This window comes from Coregonus lavaretus, assembly GCF_964263955.1.
Source record: "Coregonus lavaretus genome assembly, chromosome: 3".
NCBI classification, from domain to species: domain Eukaryota; kingdom Metazoa; phylum Chordata; class Actinopteri; order Salmoniformes; family Salmonidae; genus Coregonus; species Coregonus lavaretus.
Window position 1 is genome coordinate 4,291,482 of NC_139990.1, and position 21,048 is coordinate 4,312,529.

A 21,048-nucleotide genomic window follows, 5' to 3' on the forward strand; every position below is an offset into this window, starting at 1 on the left:
TGGAAATGCGCCGGCTTGAGCAGGGGGACCTTGCGTGCGCTGCAGGATTTTAATCCATGACGGCGTAGTGTGTTACTAATGGTTTTCTTTGAGACTGTGGTCCCAGCTCTCTTCAGGTCATTGACCAGGTCCTGCCGTGTAGTTCTGGGCTGATCCCTCACCTTCCTCATGATCATTGATGCCCGACGAGGTGAGATCTTGCATGGAGCCCCAGACCGAGGGTGATTGACCGTCATCTTGAACTTCTTCCATTTTCTAATAATTGCGCCAACAGTTGTTGCCTTCTCACCAAGCTGCTTGCCTATTGTCCTGTAGCCCATCCCAGCCTTGTGCAGGTCTACAGTTTTATCCCTGATGTCCTTACACAGCTCTCTGGTCTTGGCCATTGTGGAGAGGTTGGAGTCTGTTTGATTGAGTGTGTGGACAGGTGTCTTTTATACAGGTAACGAGTTCAAACAGGTGCAGTTAAGACAGGTAATGAGTGGAGAACAGGAGGGCTTCTTAAAGAAAAACTAACAGGTCTGTGAGAGCCAGAATTCTTACTGGTTGGTAGGTGATCAAATACTTATGTCATGCAATAAAATGCAAATGAATTACTTAAAAATCATACAATGTGATTTTCTGGATTTTTGTTTTAGATTCCGTCTCTCACAGTTGAAGTGTACCTATGATAAAAATTACAGACCTCTACATGCTTTGTAAGTAGGAAAACCTGCAAAATCGGCAGTGTATCAAATACTTGTTCTCCCCACTGTAGATACAATCTCCACATAGATACAATCTTCATTTAGTCAATTGGAAAATGGTTCCCATTAGAGTGAATGTTGAATATGTTAAATACAGTTTGTAATTATTTTGAAATTGACTTTCTTTGTTATTGTGTGTGTCCACAGAGCCCCCTCCAGAGGACCACCTTCTCCAAAACACACTATGGCCTGAGGTCCAAAAACTGTTAGTGTCACATGATCCTTCTAACAGTCCTTTCCTTTCCATCCTCACACAAGCACGCACGCACACACATTTTTTGTCTCAATGGCTGCATTTACACAGGCAGCCCAATTCTTTGGATCTTTTTCCACTAATTGGTATTTTGACCAATCAGATCAGCTGTTTTGCCAAACATTTGGCCAAATATCAGAATTGGGCTGCTTGTGTAAAGGCAGCCAATGTTAGAGAATACAACTTTTGCACACACTTTATCAACTACAGAATCAGATGGGGACTTGTCAGAAAATGTTTCAGCGCTGTTTCCTTCTGTCTAGGAATGTACACGAGGCATCTATGATTTCAACCTTTTGTGAGCAGCATCCATTTTCCTTGCGACATGACATTTCAATGCATTTCTCATATTTATAGACAAATTACCAGTTATGTTTTGTTTCGCCTCCTGTGAGGATTAATGGGTCTGAAAATGGGTCTGAGTTTCTAAACCACGTTCGGAGCCAGCCAAAGACCTCCCACTAATCAGAATGCAGATTTCCCCATGAGCCTCTTCTCTCCCCAGCAGAATATATTGCCTCCAATGTTAAATCTATTTACCAGTCAGTCCTGCGTTAACATGACGTACAGCTGTGACATTTACTGCAAGTGCAGCCATTGTATTTTTGAATAGCACTTTTCTTACTCCCATTTGGCAAGGAATGCATTGTATAATTGAACACGTAATAGCAACATTAAAATTCATGTGGCATCATATTTTTGATTCTGAGGTAGGGTTTCTATTTTGAGTATATTTCTGAATACGAAATGTTTAGAAGGTTTGTTAGGTTGAGAGGATGAGATGTTTCTGTGCTCTTGTGTGTGTGTGCCCACGTGTGTGCAGTCTGCTATTCTAGAGTCCTGTACGTCACTGTTTAATTCCACAGTCTAGCTCTAGCTGTCTTTACCAGTAAGGTTTCTGTGTCTTCTTAACCTTTATAGGCTGTCTGAGTAGAATCTCCATAATTCCAGCTAGAAAACCTTCCACTCTCTGGCTGAGTCCCAAATGTCACCCTAATCCCTATATAGTCCACTAATTTTGACCAGAACCCTATGTACTAAATAGGGAATAGTGGGCCGTTTGGGACGGCAGCTCTGACACCAGAAGCGAGATTCTACAGAGATTCTTAGATGCGCCATTTTAAAACTTTCAGGAGGATTGTTTGTGCTTCAAGTTTGACCACTTGGCTTTTATCACAGTCTTATCTGGTGACTAAGCTCTCATCACTCCACTTCCCTCCCTCCCTCCCCTCCGCTCTCTCTCTCTCTCTCTCTCTCTCTCTCTCTCCCTCTCCCGCTCTCCAGGTACGGACACGGCTTTGAGATGTTCTGTCTGGCGTCTGACAGTGGGAGGACGGTGGTGGCATCGGCATGTAAGGTAGTGTGACAAGTGGGAGGCCAAACGTCTATCTGCGATTGTAGCAAAACACACGCACACCCCCACACACCACATCTCAGATTGTACTTATTAGCAGGGGATGGAACTGGTTCAGGAACAGAACTGAAAACCGAAAAAAAATTACAAATAAAATGAGTAATCAGAACCGGCATTTTTTTCAAGTCCCACAAAAAATGCAACAAAGTGCCTATGCAAAGCCCTCACTATGTCATTCAGAACCGTATTCCAGTGTCTGCCGGCCAGCTGGAAGTCTTTGCCAGTGTTTGTGTGTGTGTAGGCGACCTGCCCCTCCCCCTCCGAAGCATAGTCTACTGTAGCCTACTGACGTTACAAGCGTGATTCAGAAAATGGGGAGATAAAACACATTTTATTAGAGAAGGCTGGATTAACTTTTTCAATGCTAATTAAGGATACTATAGTTATCGCATTTCACATTGGATTTATTAACTACAAAAAAGGTAAGACGTGTTTTTATTTTAAATTCTGGTGCCACTCTGCACACACAAGCTTGTTAGATAGCTAGCTAGCTCTGGTCCAACCAACGTTAAATCACAGCTTTATTCTCTCTTCTTCATCTATGGCTTTGAACCTACCTAGTTCCCGGCTCTCAACTGGGCGCACAAGGATCTTTAGATTTTTTGTTAGGTGACAGCCATATATCAGTTGCCTATTTTTCTTTGAAGGGTTAACACAAAGGGTTGTGTTTGACTTGTGTTTGATCATGTTGACATTGCATCGTAACATATTTCTAAATATGTGTTGTAGATCCGCCTCCTTAAATATGTCATTTACTGGTTACAGGAGGGTTTCCCAAACTCGTTCCTCGGGACCCCAAGGGGTGAAAGTTTTTTTTTTTATACAGCTGATTCAAATGACCAAAGTTCGATGATTAGTTGATTATTTGAATCGGTTGATTAATGTACTTTTTCTCCATACATTTTCCCTGACATCCAAAAGTACTCGTTACATTTTGAATGCTTAGCAGGTCAGGGAAATGGTCCAATTCACAAACTTATCAAGAGAACATCCCTGGTCATACCTACTGCCTCTGATCTGACAGACGCAATAAACAAATGCTTCGTATGTAAATCCTTTCTGAGTGTGCCCCTGGTTATTCGTAGAAGACAAAAAAACAATTGAGCCTTCTGATTTGCTTAATATAAGGAATTTTTAATAATTTATACTTTTTTGATATTTAAAACCAAATGCTTTTAGACTTTTACTCAAGTAGTATTTTACTGGGTGACTTTCACTTTTACTTGAGTCATTTTCTATCAAGGTATCTTTACTTTTACTCAAGTATGACAATTGGGTACTTTTTCCACCACTGGTGAACACACACACAAACACACACTATGACATGCACGTACACACACACAATTGGGCATGCACACACTGAAAGAGACAGACAGACACACACACACGTTAGCACACAGGGGATGTCCAACGTTGCTGCTGGACTTGGTAGAGGTCAGTGTCAGTGCGGGTGGACAGTCAGCTTTTTAATCGGAAGCTAAATCAATCTGATAGTGTCGATCTTTCAGAGAAATAACCTTTTATCTGTCAGTTGAAGTCTGTTAGCAGCCATCAGGATCATTCAGATTCCTATCACAATTGGAATGATGTGATTTGAAGGCAGACGTCACCTGACCTGGGTGGTCTAGCAGTCCGTGCATACAGTATTTGCTGTGGGTTCCAATTCGGCCCATTTATCTTTCCTGCTGTCTCTCCTTTAGCCAATAAAAACATAGGCCTACAGAACGTAAAAATATATTTTAATTTTTTACGTCACTTGAATAGACTAGACCAGGGTTGCTAGTACATCTTTGAGTCAAAGCTTAAAATGAGTGTTTACCAAACACAGAGGGAGAATTGTGTACTGTATGCCCACTGGTGAGGAATGGAGATAGTTTGGCTAAAACTATACAATACAGTGGTGGCTGGTGGCACTTGGACAAGCTCATATTAATGGCTGGAATGGTATGGTATAGTTTCCTATGACTATCTTGTCAGCTATGTGTGTGGTCCTCCATCCACTATTCTTATCTGGTTCTAGGCCTCTAAGGCTGAGCTAGTTCAGTATGGTCCTCCAACTGCATCTCTTCTTCTCTGGTTCTAGGCCTCTAAGGCCGAGCATGCGGCCGTGCTGCTCTGGAGCGCCACCTCCTGGCGCCAGCTACAGGCGCTGCCTTGCCACAGCCTCACCGTCACCCAGATGGCCTTCTCTCCCAACGGACAGCTCCTATTGGCCGTGTCCCGGGACAGGACCTGGTCGCTATGGAGACGGGACGACCCCGCCGCTACCCCTACAAACACAGGTGAGCTGAGGGGTCATGTCTTTCTTTCTTTCTTTCTTTCTTTCTTTCTTTCTTTCTTTCTTTCTTTCTTTCTTTCTTTCTTTCTTTCTTTCTTTCTTTCTTTCTTTCTTTCTTTCTTTCTTTCTTTCTTTCTTTCTTTCTTTCTTTCTTTCTTTCTTTCTTTCTTTCTTTCTTTCTTTCTTTCTTTCTTTCTTTCTTTCTTTCTTTCTTTCTTTCTTTCAACATGCTTTTTCTTTTAATTGTATTTTCCTGCTTTTGGAGTTAGTTCAGTTTCATGTCAGGTGTTTAAGCAGCCAAGAGCTAGTTTAGTCCTGTTTTACTTAGCCTAGGGAAAGTCTGGCGCCAAACAACCAATGTCTCCAATCCCCATTTAAACCCAGTCAGGTAAATCACCAGTGACACGGCCCTAACCGGTGGAGCAACTGTTTTTCTTTCCCTATTTGCCTGTGTGGCGGGAGCCTCGGTGGGTTCCCCTGCACCCGGCGAACTGGCAGTCTGTTCCAGTTGAGCCCTGAATTACTCACAGGCTCACATGCACACACACACACACACGCACGCACGCACACACACTCTTAACTCTGCTTAACCAGTCTAGACTTGCCAATCGAGGGGCTGGAAAGCACAGTACAGGATGGCCCAGGCGGCCCGTCAAGACAGGGATGGAGAGTGGCTGTAGATAGAAGACAGGCCTACCTAAGCTCCGACAGCACCAGTATGTGTGTGCAGGTGTAGGGAGGAGTGTGTGTGTGTGTGTGTGTGTGTGTTTACACTGCTATTAGCCATGGCGCTGTCTGGAGACGGGCTGATACAGGCAGACTAGGTATGGGTATGAGTAATGAAACGTACGTCAAAACTCTTTCTTTAACCAGAGATCAACATTTTTTCCAAAACTATTGGGTGGAATGTGCTTTGTGGCTTGTCCCTCATTTTTTTGTTTTAATAATTAGCTTTTACTCTAGTGTTCCATTTGTACATGTGCATTTGCGGGGCACAACAAAAAATAAACCAAGGCAAGCATCACACAGTTATTTTCCCTAAAGTCCCTTTCCCCTCAGCGTCTCACTCACTCAACTGCGTTCCGACCACTCCCTCTACACACGCGTGCTGAGTTCACACACAAGAAACATGCCTATACAGACGGTGGGACAGGAAACATGCCTATACAGACGGTGGGACAGGAAACATGCCTATACAGACGGTGGGACAGGAAACATGCCTATACAGACGGTGGGACAGGAAACATGCCTATACAGACGGTGGGACAGGAAACATGCCTATACAGACGGTGGGACAGGAAACATGCCTATACAGACGGTGGGACAGGAAACATGCCTATACAAACGGTGGGACAGGAAACATGCCTATACAGATGGTGGGACAGGAAACATGCCTATACAGACGGTGGGACAGGAAACATGCCTATACAAACGGTGGGACAGTGGGCATAAAAAAATCTGTTTGCTGATGGGATACACAAGCTAAATTCCTTGCCAAATGATGACAGTTTTATCACAAATTCAAAATGGACTGGTTGATTGAAGGAGGGAAATATGTGTTCCAACCAGGTGCAGTTAGGCTACTTTGTAAACTGCTAGTGCTATTTAGAATTGGTTAGCCTAGACTATAACCCCCCCCCCCCCCCCTAAACACAGACAGGTTCCACACTGAAAATATGCAAAAACGTTAGTTTGATAAAGTCAAAGAGCGTATTTTCATCAGAATCAATAAGCCTAGGCCTACTCACCAAACAGATGTAGTGGCCATAATTCATCACCATGCAGTGTTCTATGTGGTGGAATTGTTCATCCATTTAGAAAATTCCAAAGAACAGGCAGAATAAACTAAATTGAACGTCTGAGGCCTATATCTAAAATAAAAATAAAAATAAATGATTTTTTTTTTCTTTTTTTCTTTCAACACGCCAAACTGAGCCCCGCTTCAAATGATCACTCTGAGAATAACTGCTCCAGACGTGAGATGCGCATCACATCGCACTGGCAACATTTGGAAAAATATTCTGTTTATATTTTATTCTGTTAAATTACATTATGTTTTTTTGCTATAAAATAGGTGTCTTGACTGTGATAAGGGCTCGGGAAATAAGAGCGTCTTGTCTGGTAAATGAACAAAACAAGGCTATGCCATTGGACAGCCATAGTCTTCTACAAGCAAGCACCATTGCTGAGGTTACTGCCTTTCTGAAGATTGTGTTCCACGATATAATATAACTAGTTGATATTACAGTTTGAATATATTAATATGGCAATTGTTTTTTATTGACTGAATATGTATGAGGCAATCCAGCCATTAGGATGTGTTATCTGTAGTGGTTATGATAAACTAGGCATTGTTGCGATCTGTTGGCATATAGATAAATGTTGGCACACATTTTTTTCCAATGCGGGCCTTGCCCTTGTGTTGTAAATATATCTAATTTTTTTGTACTCTTAAAAAAAAAAAAGTGAGTACTTGGAACAGTCAAAAAATGTCAAATGCGCATCCCTAAGACAGACAGAACCAGCCGAATCATGTGTGTCTGTGTTTGTGTGTTTGCGTGTGTGTGTCTGGAGGTGGGTTGATACAGAGACAGAGCCAGACAGCCAGCCTGAATACAAACAGCCTCTAGAGGGGGAAAACAATGCTGTGGCTGGCTGATGGAACTACACAGACAACAGTGTCTCTCTAGAGGGCTGGCTGATGGAACTACACAGACAACAGTGTCTCTCTAGAGGGCTGGCTGCTGGAACTACACAGACAACAGTGTCTCTCTAGAGGGCTGGCTGATGGAACTACACAGACAACAGTGTCTCTCTAGAGGGCTGGCTGCTGGAACTACACAGACAACAGTGTCTCTCTAGAGGGCTGGCTGCTGGAACTACACAGACAACAGTGTCTCTCTAGAGGGCTGGCTGCTGGAACTACACAGACAACAGTGTCTCTCTAGAGGGCTGGCTGATGGAACTACACAGACAACAGTGTCTCTCTAGAGGGCTGGCTGCTGGAACTACACAGACAACAGTGTCTCTCTAGAGGGCTGGCTGATGGAACTACACAGACAACAGTGTCTCTCTAGAGGGCTGGCTGCTGGAACTACACAGACAACAGTGTGTCATGACAGACATCATGGAGAGGAGAAACTGAGGCTTTGGGTTTAGTTGTGTGTCAGTGGAGAGATTCATTGTTACCGCTGAGCAGTTATGTACTGTTTAGAAAGCTTGTTTTTGTGTGTGACAAATGTTGCAAGGTAGATGGGCATTTGAAATAATGTCATAAATTGTGCCTGTGTGTGTCTCCCCTGTCCAGAACCCCATTTCTCCCTGCACACATCTACCAGGAAGGACACGGCCATACATACACGCATCATATGGTCATGTGACTGGAGTTCCGACAACAAGTACTTTGTGACGTCGAGTCGAGACAAGAAGGTAATTATTCTACACAAGCAAAACCTTAGTGTTGTTAGTAGAGGTAGCTTGTATTCTTCAGACTTCAACGTCTATTCACTTAGGTCTGGACGTGTGTTCACAAAGCGTCTCATAGAAGGAGTGCTGATCAAGGATAAGTTTGGCCTTTTAAATCATAATGAATCAGTACTTCTACTCTGAGACCCTTTTTGATACAGACCCTGATCCCTAGCTTAAGATTCCTTTGACGTCAATGCAAGACTGGCATGAAATGTAATGATGTGCTAATCTCAAGCCAGCATCATCCTTTAAAGGTTGTTAGTTACAAATGAGCTCCTCAGTAAGTAAAGGTCACAATGGTAAGGAAGAGGCAGTAAAATACTGTTAATCATATGCTGCATCCCAAATGGTAACATTGTTCCCTATATAGTGCACTACTTTTGACCAGGGCCCATAGAGCTATATAGGGAATAGGGTGACATTTGGGACACACACATAGCCTACAGTGCCTTGCAAAAGTATTCATCCCCCTTGGCGTTTTTTCTGTTTTGTTGCATTACAACCTGCAATTTAAATTGATTTTTATTTGGATTTCATGTAATGAACATAGACAAAATAGTCCAAATTGGTGACGTGAAATGAAAAAAACTACTTGATACAAAAAATTCTAAAAAATAAATAACGGAAAAGGGGTGCGTGCATATGTATTCACCCCCTTTGCTATGAAGCCCCTAAATAAGATCTGGTGCAACCAATTACCTTCAGAAGTCACATAATTAGTTAGATTGCACACAGGTCGCCTTTATTTAAGTGTCACATGATCTGTCACATGATCTCAGTATATATACACCTGTTCTGAAAGGCCCCAGAGTCTGCAACATCACTAAGCAAAGGGCACCACCAAGGAAGCGGCACCATGAAGACCAAGGAGCTCTCCAAACAGGTCAGGGACAAAGTTGTGGAGAAGTACAGAAACTTTGAACATCCCACGGAGCACCATTAAATCCTTTATTAAAAAATGGGAAGAATATGGCACCACAACAAACCTGCCAAGAGAGGGCCGCCCACCAAAACACGCGGACCAGGCAAGGAGGGCATTAATCAGAGAGGCAACAAATAGACAAAGATAACCCTGAAGGAGCTGCAAAGCTCCACAGCGGAGATTGGAGTATCTGTCCATAGGACCACTTTAAGCCGTACACTCCACAGAGCTGGGCTTTACGGAAGAATGGCCAGAAAAAAGCCATTGCTTAAAGAAAAAAACAAGCAAACAGGTTTGGTGTTCGCCAAAAGCCATGTGGGAGACTCCCCAAACATATGGAAAAAGATACTCTGGACAGATGAGACTAAAATTGACCATCAAGGAAAACGCTATGTCTGGCGCAAACCCAACACCTCTCATCACCCCGAGAACACCATCCCCACAGTGAAGCATGATGGTGGCAGCATCATGCTGTGGGGATGTTTTTCAATGGCAGGGACTGGGAAACTGGTCAGAATTGAAGGAATGATGGATGGCACTAAATACAGGGAAATTCTTGAGGGAAACCTGTTTCATTCTTCCAGAGATTTGAGACTGGGACGGAGGTTCACCTTCCAGCAGGACAATGACCCAAAGCATACTGCTAAAGCAACACTTGAGTGGTTTAAGGGGAAACATTTAAATATCTTGGAATGGCCTAGTCAAAGCCCAGACCTCAATCTAATTTGAGAATCTGTGGTATGACTTAAAGATTGCTGTACACCAGCTGAACCCATCCAACTTGAAGGAGCTGGAGCAGTTTTGCCTTGAAGAATGGGCAAAAATCCCAGTGGCTAGATGTGCCAAGCTTATAGAGACATACCCCAAGAGACTTGCAGCTGTAATTGCTGCAAAAGGTGGCTCAACAAAGTATTGACTTTGGGGGGGTGTATAGTTATGCACGCTCAAGTATTCTGTTTATTTTGTTTGTTTCACAAGTAAAAATATTTTGGATTTTCAAAGTGGTAGGCATGTTGTGTAAATCAAATGATACAAACCCCCAAAAAATCAATTTAAATTCCAGGTTGTAAGGCAACAAAATAAGAAAAATGCCAAGAGGGGTGAATACTTTCGCAAGCCGCTTTGTGTTAGTCTGAAGTTCCAGTATAACTTCATTAAATTTTCTCTCTACAGGTGATAGTATGGGGTCACTGCAGTAGTTCTGAGGCCACTGTGACCCCTGTTGAACCCCCAGTCATCCGGCCCTGTTCCTCCATATTAGACGTAGGAGACTCGGCCACTGCTGTCTCCTTCTGCCCCGTCCTCTGCCCCGACAACAGGTACAATACTGAAGCAGCGCTTATTTTCTGAATTCCAATTTAACCGCTAGCCCCCTTCACCCTAGACACTATTGTAGGCCTGCAATTGGATAGGTATTAGCAATATGGTGGAAATGCATACGCAGCCTATCAGAAGGCAAGAAGGCATAGGGAAGCTTTAGCCTTTAACCTATCCAATCCTTTCAGATCAACAAGAGGTCCTAGGGGTTTCATATCTTATTTGTAGTGTGTATGGATGGAGTGTGTATGGATGGTGTGTGTATGGATGGAGTGTGTATGGATGGAGTGTGTATGGATGGAGTGTGCATGGATGGAGTGTGCATGGATGGAGTGTGCATGGATGGAGTGTGTATGGATGGTGTGTGTATGGATGGAGTGTGTATGGATGGAGTGTGTATGGATGGTGTGTGTATGCTTCCCTTGTAGCCACCTGTGTGTGCTGTCTGTCAATGGCCTAGTAACCCATATTTGAGTTGCACATGCACTTTATTTCCACATGCACTTTATTTCCAGCCGGCTTCTTAAGTTGATGATGATGTTTCTGTGTTATTTAGTCTTTTGTGTTATCTGTGTTGAACTATTATGCATGTCTAGTTGTAAGCCTGCCTGTCAACCACATGTCCATCTGGGACAATAAGCCTGCCTGTCAGCCACATGTCCATCTGGGACAATAAGCCTGCCTGTCAACCACATGTCCATCTGGGACAATAAGCCTGCCTGTCATCCACATGTCCATCTGGGACAATAAGCCTGCCTGTCAACCACATGTCCATCTGGGACAATAAGCCTGCCTATCATCCACATGTCCATCTGGGACAATAAGCCTGCCTGTCATCCACATGTCCATCTGGGACAATAAGCCTGCCTGTCATCCACATGTCCATCTGGGACAATAAAGTTTCATTGATTGATTGATTGATTGATTGATGGATGTTTCTCCAGCTACCTGCTGGCGGTGGGGCTGGAGAGTGGCCAGGTCCTGCTGTATAAGTGGAGACCCAGTGAGGAGCCTGCTGGCGCAACAGACTGGACCAGATATGGAGAGACAGACTCCTCGTATCCTTTACACAAACATGCATGCATGCACGCACCACAAACACACAATCCCAAGCTTTCATCACACATTTCAGTTTCTAAAATAGTATTTTACCCCCCCCCCCACACACCTTTTGGCACTGACTAACTACAGTCCTTTAGTCCAGCTGTCCTATTAGCACTGGTTCCATTATTATACACTGGAGCCTCCTCAAGACAACATCTCTCAATGACAAATACCCCAAAAGGTACTCTGACTTTTTAGGCGGGAGTTTTTATGACTCTGCCGAGAGTTTTTAGGGTACGTTCAAAATGGCACCCTGTTTCCTACCCTATGGGTCCTGGTCAAAAGTAGTGCACTATGTAGGGACTAGTGTACCATTTGGACGGTAGCCATAGAAAGAACATACTCAGGTGGGTGTATTGAACGGAGGGTTATTGAAGAGGAAATACAATCAGCAGGCTCTTTTTGTGAAGGCCCCACCTGTTGGCATTTTCACTGAGTCATGAAGAGAAGGAAGGGAAATCTATGGACTGAAGGCCAAAGCCTGTGGAAATGTTCTAACAATGTTCTGATGTTACCTGTTCTGTGGAAGTTTGGTTTATTCCTCTACTACTGTAGAAAACAACATTGTGTAGCTCAAAATAAACATTTAGCAGATTCAGCACCTTTGGAAATTGTATATAAGAACGTCTATGCTTCATACATATATATATACACTGCTCAAAAAAATAAAGGGAACACTTAAACAACACAATGTAACTCCAAGTCAATCACACTTCTGTGAAATCAAACTGTCCCCTTAGGAAGCAACACTGATTGACAATACATTTCACATGCTGTTGTGCAAATGGAATAGACAACAGGTGGAAATTATAGGCAATTAGCAAGACACCCCCAATAAAGGACTGGTTTTGCAGGTGGTGACACATACCACTTCTCAGTTCCTATGCTTCCTGGCTGATGTTTTGGTCACTTTTGAATGCTGGCGGTGCTTTCACTCTAGTGGTAGCATGAGACGGAGTCTCAGGTAGTGCAGCTCATCCAGGATGGCACATCTATGCGAGCTGTGGCAAGAAGGTTTGCTGTGTCTGTCAGCGTAGTGTCCAGAGCATGGAGGTGCTACCAGGAGACAGGCCAGTACATCAGGAGACGTGGAGGAGGCCGTAGGAGGGCAACAACCCAGCAGCAGGACTGCTACCTCCGCCTTTGTGCAAGGAGGAGCAGGAGGAGCACTGCCAGAGCCCTGCAAAATGACCTCCAGCAGGCCACAAATGTGCATGTGTCTGCTCAAACGGTCAGAAACAGACTCCATGAGGGTGGTATGAGGGCCTGAAGTCCACAGGTGAGGGTTGTGCTTACAGCCCAACACCGTGCAGGACGTTTGGCATTTGCCAGAGAACACCAAGATTGGCAAATTTGCCACTGGCGCCCTGTGCTCTTCACAGATGAAAGCAGGTTCACACTGAGCACATGTGACAGACGTGACAGAGTCTGGAGACGCCGTGGAGAACGTTCTGCTGCCTGCAACATCCTCCAACATGACCGGTTTGGAGGTGGGTCAGTCATGGTGTGGGATGGCATTTCTTTGGGGGGCCGCACAGCCCTCCATGTGCTCGCCAGAGGTAGCCTGACTGCCATTAGGTACCGAGATGAGATCCTCAGACCCCTTGTGAGACCATATGCTGGTGCGGTTGGCCCTGGGTTCCTCCTAATGCAAGACAATGCTAGACCTCATGTGGCTGGAGTGTGTCAGCAGTTCCTGCAAGAGGAAGGCATTGATGCTATGGACTGGCCCGCCCATTCCCCAGACCAGAAGCCAATTGAGCACATCTGGGACATCATGTCTCGCTCCATCCACCAACGCCACGTTGCACCACAGACTGTCCAGGAGTTGGCGGATGCTTTAGTCCAGGTCTGGGAGGAGATCCCTCAGGAGACCATCCGCCACCTCATCAGGAGCATGCCCAGGCATTGTAGGGAGGTCATACAGTCACGTGGAGGCCACACACACTACTGAGCCTCATTTTGACTTGTTTTAAGGACATTACATCAAAGTTGGTTCAGCCTGTAGTGTGGTTTTCCACTTTAATTTTGAGGGTGACTCCAAATCCAGACCTCCATGGGTTGATACATTTGATTTCCATTGATAATTTTTGTGTGATTTTGTTGTCAGCACATTCAACTATGTAAAGAAAAAAGTATTCAATAAGATTATTTCATTCATTCAGATCTAGGATGTGTTATTTTAGTGTTCCCTTAAATTGTTTTGAGCAGTGTGTATATATATATATATATATATATATATATATATATATATATATATATATACAGTGAGGGGAAAAAAGTATTTGATCCCCTGCTGATTTTGTACGTTTGCCCACTGACAAAGAAATGATCAGTCTATAATGGTCCTCTGTAGCTCAGCTGGTAGAGCACGGCGCTTGTAACGCCAAGGTAGTGGGTTCGATCCCCGGGACCACCCATACACAAAAAAAAAATGTATGCACGCATGACTGTAAGTCGCTTTGGATAAAAGCGTCTGCTAAATGGCATATTATTATTATTATTATTATTATTATTATTATTATTATTATTAATATTATTATTTTAATGGTAGGTTTATTTGAACAGTGAGAGACAGAATAACAACAAAAAAATCCAGAAAAACGCATGTCAAAAATTTTATAAATTGATTTGCATTTTAATGAGGGAAATAAATATTTGACCCCCTCTCAAATCAGAAAGATTTCTGGCTCCCAGCTGTCTTTTATACAGGTAACGAGCTGAGATTAGGAGCACACTCTTAAAGGGAGTGCTCCTAATCTCAAGCTTGTTACCTGTATAAAAGACACCTGTCCACAGAAGCAATCAATCAATCAGATTCCAAACTCTCCACCATGGCCAAGACCAAAGAGCTCTCCAAGGATGTCAGGGACAAGATTGTAGACCTACACAAGGCTGGAATGGGCTACAAGACCATCGCCAAGCAGCTTGGTGAGAAGGTGACAACAGTTGGTGCGATTATTTGCAAATGCAAGAGCTCACCTCGTGGAGTTGCAATGATCATGAGAACGGTGAGGAATCAGCCCAGAACTACACGGGAGGACCTTGTCAATGATCTCAAGGCAGCTGGGACCATAGTCACCAAGAAAACAATTGGTGACACACTACGCCGTGAAGGACTGAAATCCTGCAGCGCCCGCAAGGTCCCTCTGCTCAAGAAAGCACATATACAGGGCCGTCTGAAGTTTACCAATGAACATCTGAATGATTCAGAGGAGAACTGGGTGAAAGTGTTGTGGTCAGATGAGACCAAAATAGAGCTCTTAGGCATCAACTCAACTCGCTGTGTTTGGAGGAGGAGGAATGCTGCCTATGACCCCAAGAACACCATCCCCACCGTCAAACATGGAGGTGGAAACATTATGCTTTGGGGGTGTTTTTCTGCTAAGGGGACAGGACAACTTCACCGCATCAAAGGGACGATGGACGGCGCCATGCACCGTCAAATCTTGGGTGAGAACCTCCTTCCCTCAGCCAGGGCATTGAAAATGGGTCGTGGATGGGTATTCCAGCATGACAATGACCCAAAACACACGGCCAAGGCAACAAAGGAGTGGCTCAAGAAGAAGCACATTAAGGTCCTGGAGTGGCCTAGCCAGTCTCCAGACCTTAATCCCATAGAAAATCTGTGGAGGGAGCTGAAGGTTCGAGTTGCCAAACGTCAGCCTCGAAACCTTAATGACTTGGAGAAGATCTGCAAAGAGGAGTGGGACAAAATCCCTCCTGAGATGTGTGCAAAGCTGGTGGCCAACTACAAGAAACGTCTGACCTCTGTGATTGCCAACAAGGGTTTTGCCACCAAGTACTAAGTCATGTTTTGCAGAGGGGTCAAATACTTATTTCCCTCATTAAAATGCAAATCAATTTATAGGGTGGCAGGTAGCTTAGTGGGTAAGAGCGTTGTGCCAGTAACCGAAAGGTCGTTGGTTCTAATCCCCGAGCCGACTAGGTGAAAAATCTGTCGATGTGCCCTTAAGCAAGGCACTTAACCCTAATTGCTGATGTAAGTCGCTCTGGATAAGAGCATCTGCTAAATGACTAAAATGTAAAAAATGTAAATAACATTTTTGACATGCGTTTTTCTGGATTTTTTTGTTGTTATTCTGTCTCTCACTGTTCAAATAAACCTACCATTAAAATTATAGACTGATCATGTCTTTGTCAGTGGGCAAACGTACAAAATCAGCAGGGGATCAAATACTTTTTTCCCTCACTGTATATATACAGTGGGGCAAAAAAGTATTTAGTCAGCCACCAATTGTGCAAGTTCTCCCACTTAAAAAGATGAGAGAGGCCTGTACATTTCATCATAGGTACACGTCAACTATGACAGACAAAATGAGAAAAAAAAATCCAGAAAATCACATTGTAGGATTTTTTATGAATTTATTTGCAAATTATGGTGGAAAATAAGTATTTGGTCAATAACAAAAGTTTCTCAATACTTTGTTATATACCCTTTGTTGGCAATGACACAGGTCAAATGTTTTCTGTAAGTCTTCACAAGGTTTTCATACACTGTTGCTGGTATTTTGGCCCATTCCTCCATGCAGATCTCCTCTAGAGCAGTGATGTTTTGGGGCTGTCGCTGGGCAACACGGACTTTCAACTCCCTCCAAAGATTTTCTATGGGGTTGAGATCTGGAGACTGGCTAGGCCACTCCAGGACCTTAAAATGCTTCTTACGAAGCCACTCCTTCGTTGCCCGGGCGGTGTGTTTGGGATCATTGTCATGCTGAAAGACCCAGCCACGTTTCATCTTCAATGCCCTTGCTGATGGAAGGAGGTTTTCACTCAAAATCTCACGATACATGGCCCCATTCATTCTTTCCTTTACACGAATCAGTCGTCCTGGTCCCTTTGCAGAAAAACAGCCCCAAAGCATGATGTTTCCACCCCCATGCTTCACAGTAGGTATGGTGTTCTTTGGATGCAACTCAGCATTCTTTGTCCTTCTTTGTCCTCCAAACACGACAAGTAGAGTTTTTACCAAAAAGTTATATTTTGGTTTCATATGACATTCTCCCAATCCTCTTCTGGATCATCCAAATGCACTCTAGCAAACTTCAGACGGGCCTGGACATGTACTGGCTTAAGCAGGGGGACACGTCTGGCACTGCATGATTTGAGTCACTGGCGGCGTAGTGTGTAACTGATGGTAGGCTTTGTTACTTTGGTCCCAGCTCTCTGCAGGTCATTCACTAGGTCCCCCCGTGTGGTTCTGGGATTTTTGCTCACCGTTCTTGTGATAATTTTGACCCCACGGGGTGAGATCTTGCGTGGAGCCCCAGATCGAGGGAGAATATCAGTGGTCTTGTATGTCTTCCATTTCCTAATATTTGCTCCCACAGTTGATTTATTCAAACCAAGCTGCTTACCTATTGCAGATTCAGTCTTCCCAGCCTGGTGCAGGTCTACAATTTTGTTTCTGGTGTCCTTTGACAGCTCTTTGGTCTTGGCCATAGTGGAGTTTGGAGTGTGACTGTTTGAGGTTGTGGACAGGTGTCTTTTATACTGATAACAAGTTCAAACAGGTGCCATTAATACAGGTAACAAGTGGAGGACAGAAGAGCCTCTTAAAGAAGAAGTTACAGGTCTGTGAGAGCCAGAAATCTTGCTTGTTTGTAGGTGACCAAATACTTATTTTCCACCATAATTTGCAAATAAATTCATTAAAAATCCTACAATGTGATTTTCTGGAATTTGTTTTCTCAATTTGTCTGTCATAGTTGACGTGTACCTATGATGAAAATTACAGGCCTCTCTCATCTTTTTAAGTGGGAGAACTTGCACAATTGGTGGCTGACTAAATACTTTTTTTCCCCACTGTATGTATATATATATATAAAAAAAAAAATATGTGTGTGTGTGCATTATATCTGTATGTGACAGACTCAGGGAGCTAACACAAGTATTTAGATCCTAGGCAATATTACACTGTTTATCATGCAATATGATTGACCTAACCATAGAAATACAATTCATTATTCTATATTACCATGCGCCTAACCACCTCTTTTACATACAGTCTGCTTGAGGTAGACATAACACACTGATACACTATGACTGTAGTACATTATGTAGACATAACAACACACTGATACACTATGACTGTAGTGCAGTAGGTAGACATAACAACACACTGATACACTGACTGTAGTACAGTAGGTAGACCTAACAACACACTGATACACTGACTGTAGTACAGTAGGTAGACATAACAACACACTGATACACTATGACTAGTACATTATGTAGACATAACACACTGATACACTATGACTGTAGTACAGTAGGTAGACATAACAACACACTGATACACTATGACTGTAGTACAGTAGGTAGAGATAACAACACACTGATACACTATGACTGTAGTACAGTATGTAGACATAACAACACACTGATACACTATGACTGTAGTACAGTAGGTAGACATAACAACACACTGATACACTATGACTGTAGTACAGTAGGTAGACATAACAACACACTGATACACTATGACTGTAGTACAGTAGGTAGACATAACAACACACTGATACACTATGACTGTAGTGCAGTATGTAGACATAACAACACACTGATACACTATGACTGTAGTACAGTAGGTAGACATAACAACACACTGATACACTATGACTGTAGTACAGTAGGTAGACATAACAACACACTGATACACTATGACTGTAGTACAGTAGGTAGACATAACAACACACTGATACACTATGACTGTAGTACAGTAGGTAGACATAACAACACACTGATACACTATGACTGTAGTACAGTAGGTAGACATAACAACACACTGATACACTGACTGTAGTACAGTATGTCACCACTCTTTGTGTTGTTTCCTTGACAATGCTTCCCCCCTCCAGTCAGAGTCACTCGCTGACGGTGAAGAGGCTGCGCTGGAGGCCGAGGGCAGGCCGAGCCGGCCAGGGGGGTGAGGAGGAGGGCAGGGACACAGCAGCATGCAGCTCCTGGGTACAGCTAGCTAGTGCGGGGGCAGACCACTCTGTCAAAATCTTTAACATCAACAGACTGGCTGTGTAGCTAGCGTTGGGCCGGAGACACTGACACCATTAGATCGTGGTATCTTGACACACTGCTGACTGAGACTACAGGGCTGTCTGAAGCAGACCTGGGTCTGGCCATTCACTGGGTCATTACATTCACCCTGTGTGACAGCCAGCCAGCTAGCTCAGACGAGAGTCACAAGGCCAGGTCTGGAGGTCTGGTGATCTGGCCTACAGGCTGCTTTCAGGACGCCCCTAGCCCAGGACTTCTCTCTCTCTCGTTGCAGCCCTGGTCTTTATCTTTCGTATTTATGCTCTTATTAAGGTCTGGGACGAGGGATATTAGGCTCACCGTTTCAACATACTTTTATGCTAATGTTTTCATTTGTTAGGGCTCAGTAACTGTCAAATCAAGTCATATTTGAAAGTCCCCTGGTTTCTTGATTACCATATCTTCTTTCTTTGTGGTGTATTGTGTTCTCTTCATGGTCTGATGGTTTGAAATGTCCTTAGAAAAAGATGACACAGTACTGATGCTTTTAATGTAAAGAAGTTACATATCTGAATAAAGCTCTTTTTGTATACATAGATTGATTCCTGTGAGTACCAGAACCAGTTGACCCCAATGACAATGATGAGTGCATTACTTTGGCAATTTCCATCCCACTGTAGCAAAATGTAATAGCATACTGTTGATGTTGATATACCATACAATTTACTTCATATATACTACAACTTAGCAGTAGATACCCTGCCCTTCTCTTATGCTTGATACAGCAGAGTACTAGGGTTGAATAGGGTACAATTCTCATTCTCAAGTAGAGAACCAGAGGAAATCTGTGGTAGCGTCCCAAATGGCACCCTATTCCCTACTTAGTGCACTACTTTTGAGCAGAGCACATTGGGCTCTGGTCAAAAGTAGTGTACTAATAGGGAATAGGGTGCCATTTGGGTCTGGAGTCCAAATGTCAGATTTTTAGTTCAAACCACCTTGTTTTTGTGAGACGCGGTGTGGGTGAACGGATGATCTCCGCATGTGTAGTTCCCACTTTAAAGCATGGAGGAGGAGGTGTTATGGTGTGGGGGTGCTTTCCTGGTGACACTGTCTGTGATTTATTTAGAATTCAAGGCACACTTAACCAGCATGGCTACCATAGCATTCTGCAGCGATACACCATCCCATTTGGTTTGGGCTTAGTGGGACTATCATTTGTTTTTCAACAGGACAATGAACCAACACACCTCTAGGCTGTATAAGGGCTATATTACCAAGAAGGAGAGTGATGGAGTGCTGCGTGAGATGACCTGGCCTCCACAATCACCCGACCTCAACCCAATTGAGATGGTTTGGGATGAGTCGGAAGGCAGAGTGAAGGAAAAGCAGCCAACAAGTGCTCAGCATATGTGGGAACTACTTCAAGGCTGTTGGAAAAGCATTCCAGGTGAAGCTGGTTGAGAAAATGCCAAGAGTGTGCAAAGCTGTCATCAAGGCAAAGGGTGGCTATTTGAAGAATCTCAAATATAAAATATATTTTGATTTGTTGAACACTTTTTTGGTTACTACATGATTCCATATGTGTTATTTCATAGTTTTGATGTCTTTACTATTATTCTACAATATAAAACAATTGTAAAAAATAAATTAAAACCCTTGAATGAGTAGGTGTGTCCAAGTTTTTGACTGGTACTGTACATTTAAAGACCGTCATATCCCATACAAATTATTCTGATTATTATTTTTCCATCTTTCCACAGGTGATTCACGATGGTAAGATATGGCAGTGGTAGTAGTACTACACATTTTATAACTATAATTTCACAACATTCATGTGTAGGGATGCTGTACCTGTACTCTAGGTAGTACCTAGACTAGCACACAGTAGCCTATTGGATAACCACAATTGTTTTCCAGATTGGGCCTACCACACCTGGAAAAACCACGTGATGACCTGCCACGTATACATGCCTGATGTCATTGTATTCTCACTCAGGTCAACTTAATTAGCCCTCAATCTTCCCTTTATACAGCCTGACCTTTACCGAGACTGTTCAGGTTAAACACATCTCTCCAGAGCACAGTAGCACCCCCTATCCCCTCCACACCAGTCATATACAGTAACCTAAACGGTATATCTTCCACAACACCAGCAGTAGTGGTAGAACTGGGCAATGCCAGCTGGGCTCAGAAACCTTTTCCCACAGTCGATTTGCAATATGTATACAGTATCCTTTGAATCAGTGGATCACTTTGGCTGTGTTTACACAGGCAGCCCAATTCAGATATTTTTTTTCTCACTGATTGGTCTTTTGACCAATCACATCAGATCTTTTCACATCAGATCTTTTTCAGAGCTGATCTAATTGGTCAAGTGAAAACAAGATCAGAATTGGGCTGGCTGTGTAAACGACTCTGAACAGAAAATTGATTATGACATAATACCATATTGGCTTGCAGCGGTCCATAGGTACAGTGCAGCAGGCCTTGAGGTTGTCTTGCTGTGGCCTCACATGCTGACCAGACCAG

The 21,048-nt window shown here is 43.5% G+C and overlaps 1 protein-coding gene across 1 annotated transcript in view; it reads left to right on the forward strand.

Moving 5' to 3' along the window:
• The window catches only part of LOC311124840 (elongator complex protein 2-like), a 55,253-nt gene extending 36,142 nt beyond the window's left edge, over positions 1 to 19,111 (forward strand). Inside the window, exons 16-22 of the mRNA XM_084158340.1 lie at positions 894 to 951; positions 2,284 to 2,356; positions 4,497 to 4,695; positions 7,999 to 8,120; positions 10,255 to 10,400; positions 11,343 to 11,456; positions 18,384 to 19,111. Coding sequence (XP_084014466.1) covers positions 894 to 951; positions 2,284 to 2,356; positions 4,497 to 4,695; positions 7,999 to 8,120; positions 10,255 to 10,400; positions 11,343 to 11,456; positions 18,384 to 18,561 — 890 coding nt within the window. The 3' untranslated portion in view covers positions 18,562 to 19,111. The remainder of the gene's footprint in view (positions 1 to 893; positions 952 to 2,283; positions 2,357 to 4,496; positions 4,696 to 7,998; positions 8,121 to 10,254; positions 10,401 to 11,342; positions 11,457 to 18,383) is intronic.
• Positions 19,112 to 21,048: the final 1,937 nt, after the last annotated feature.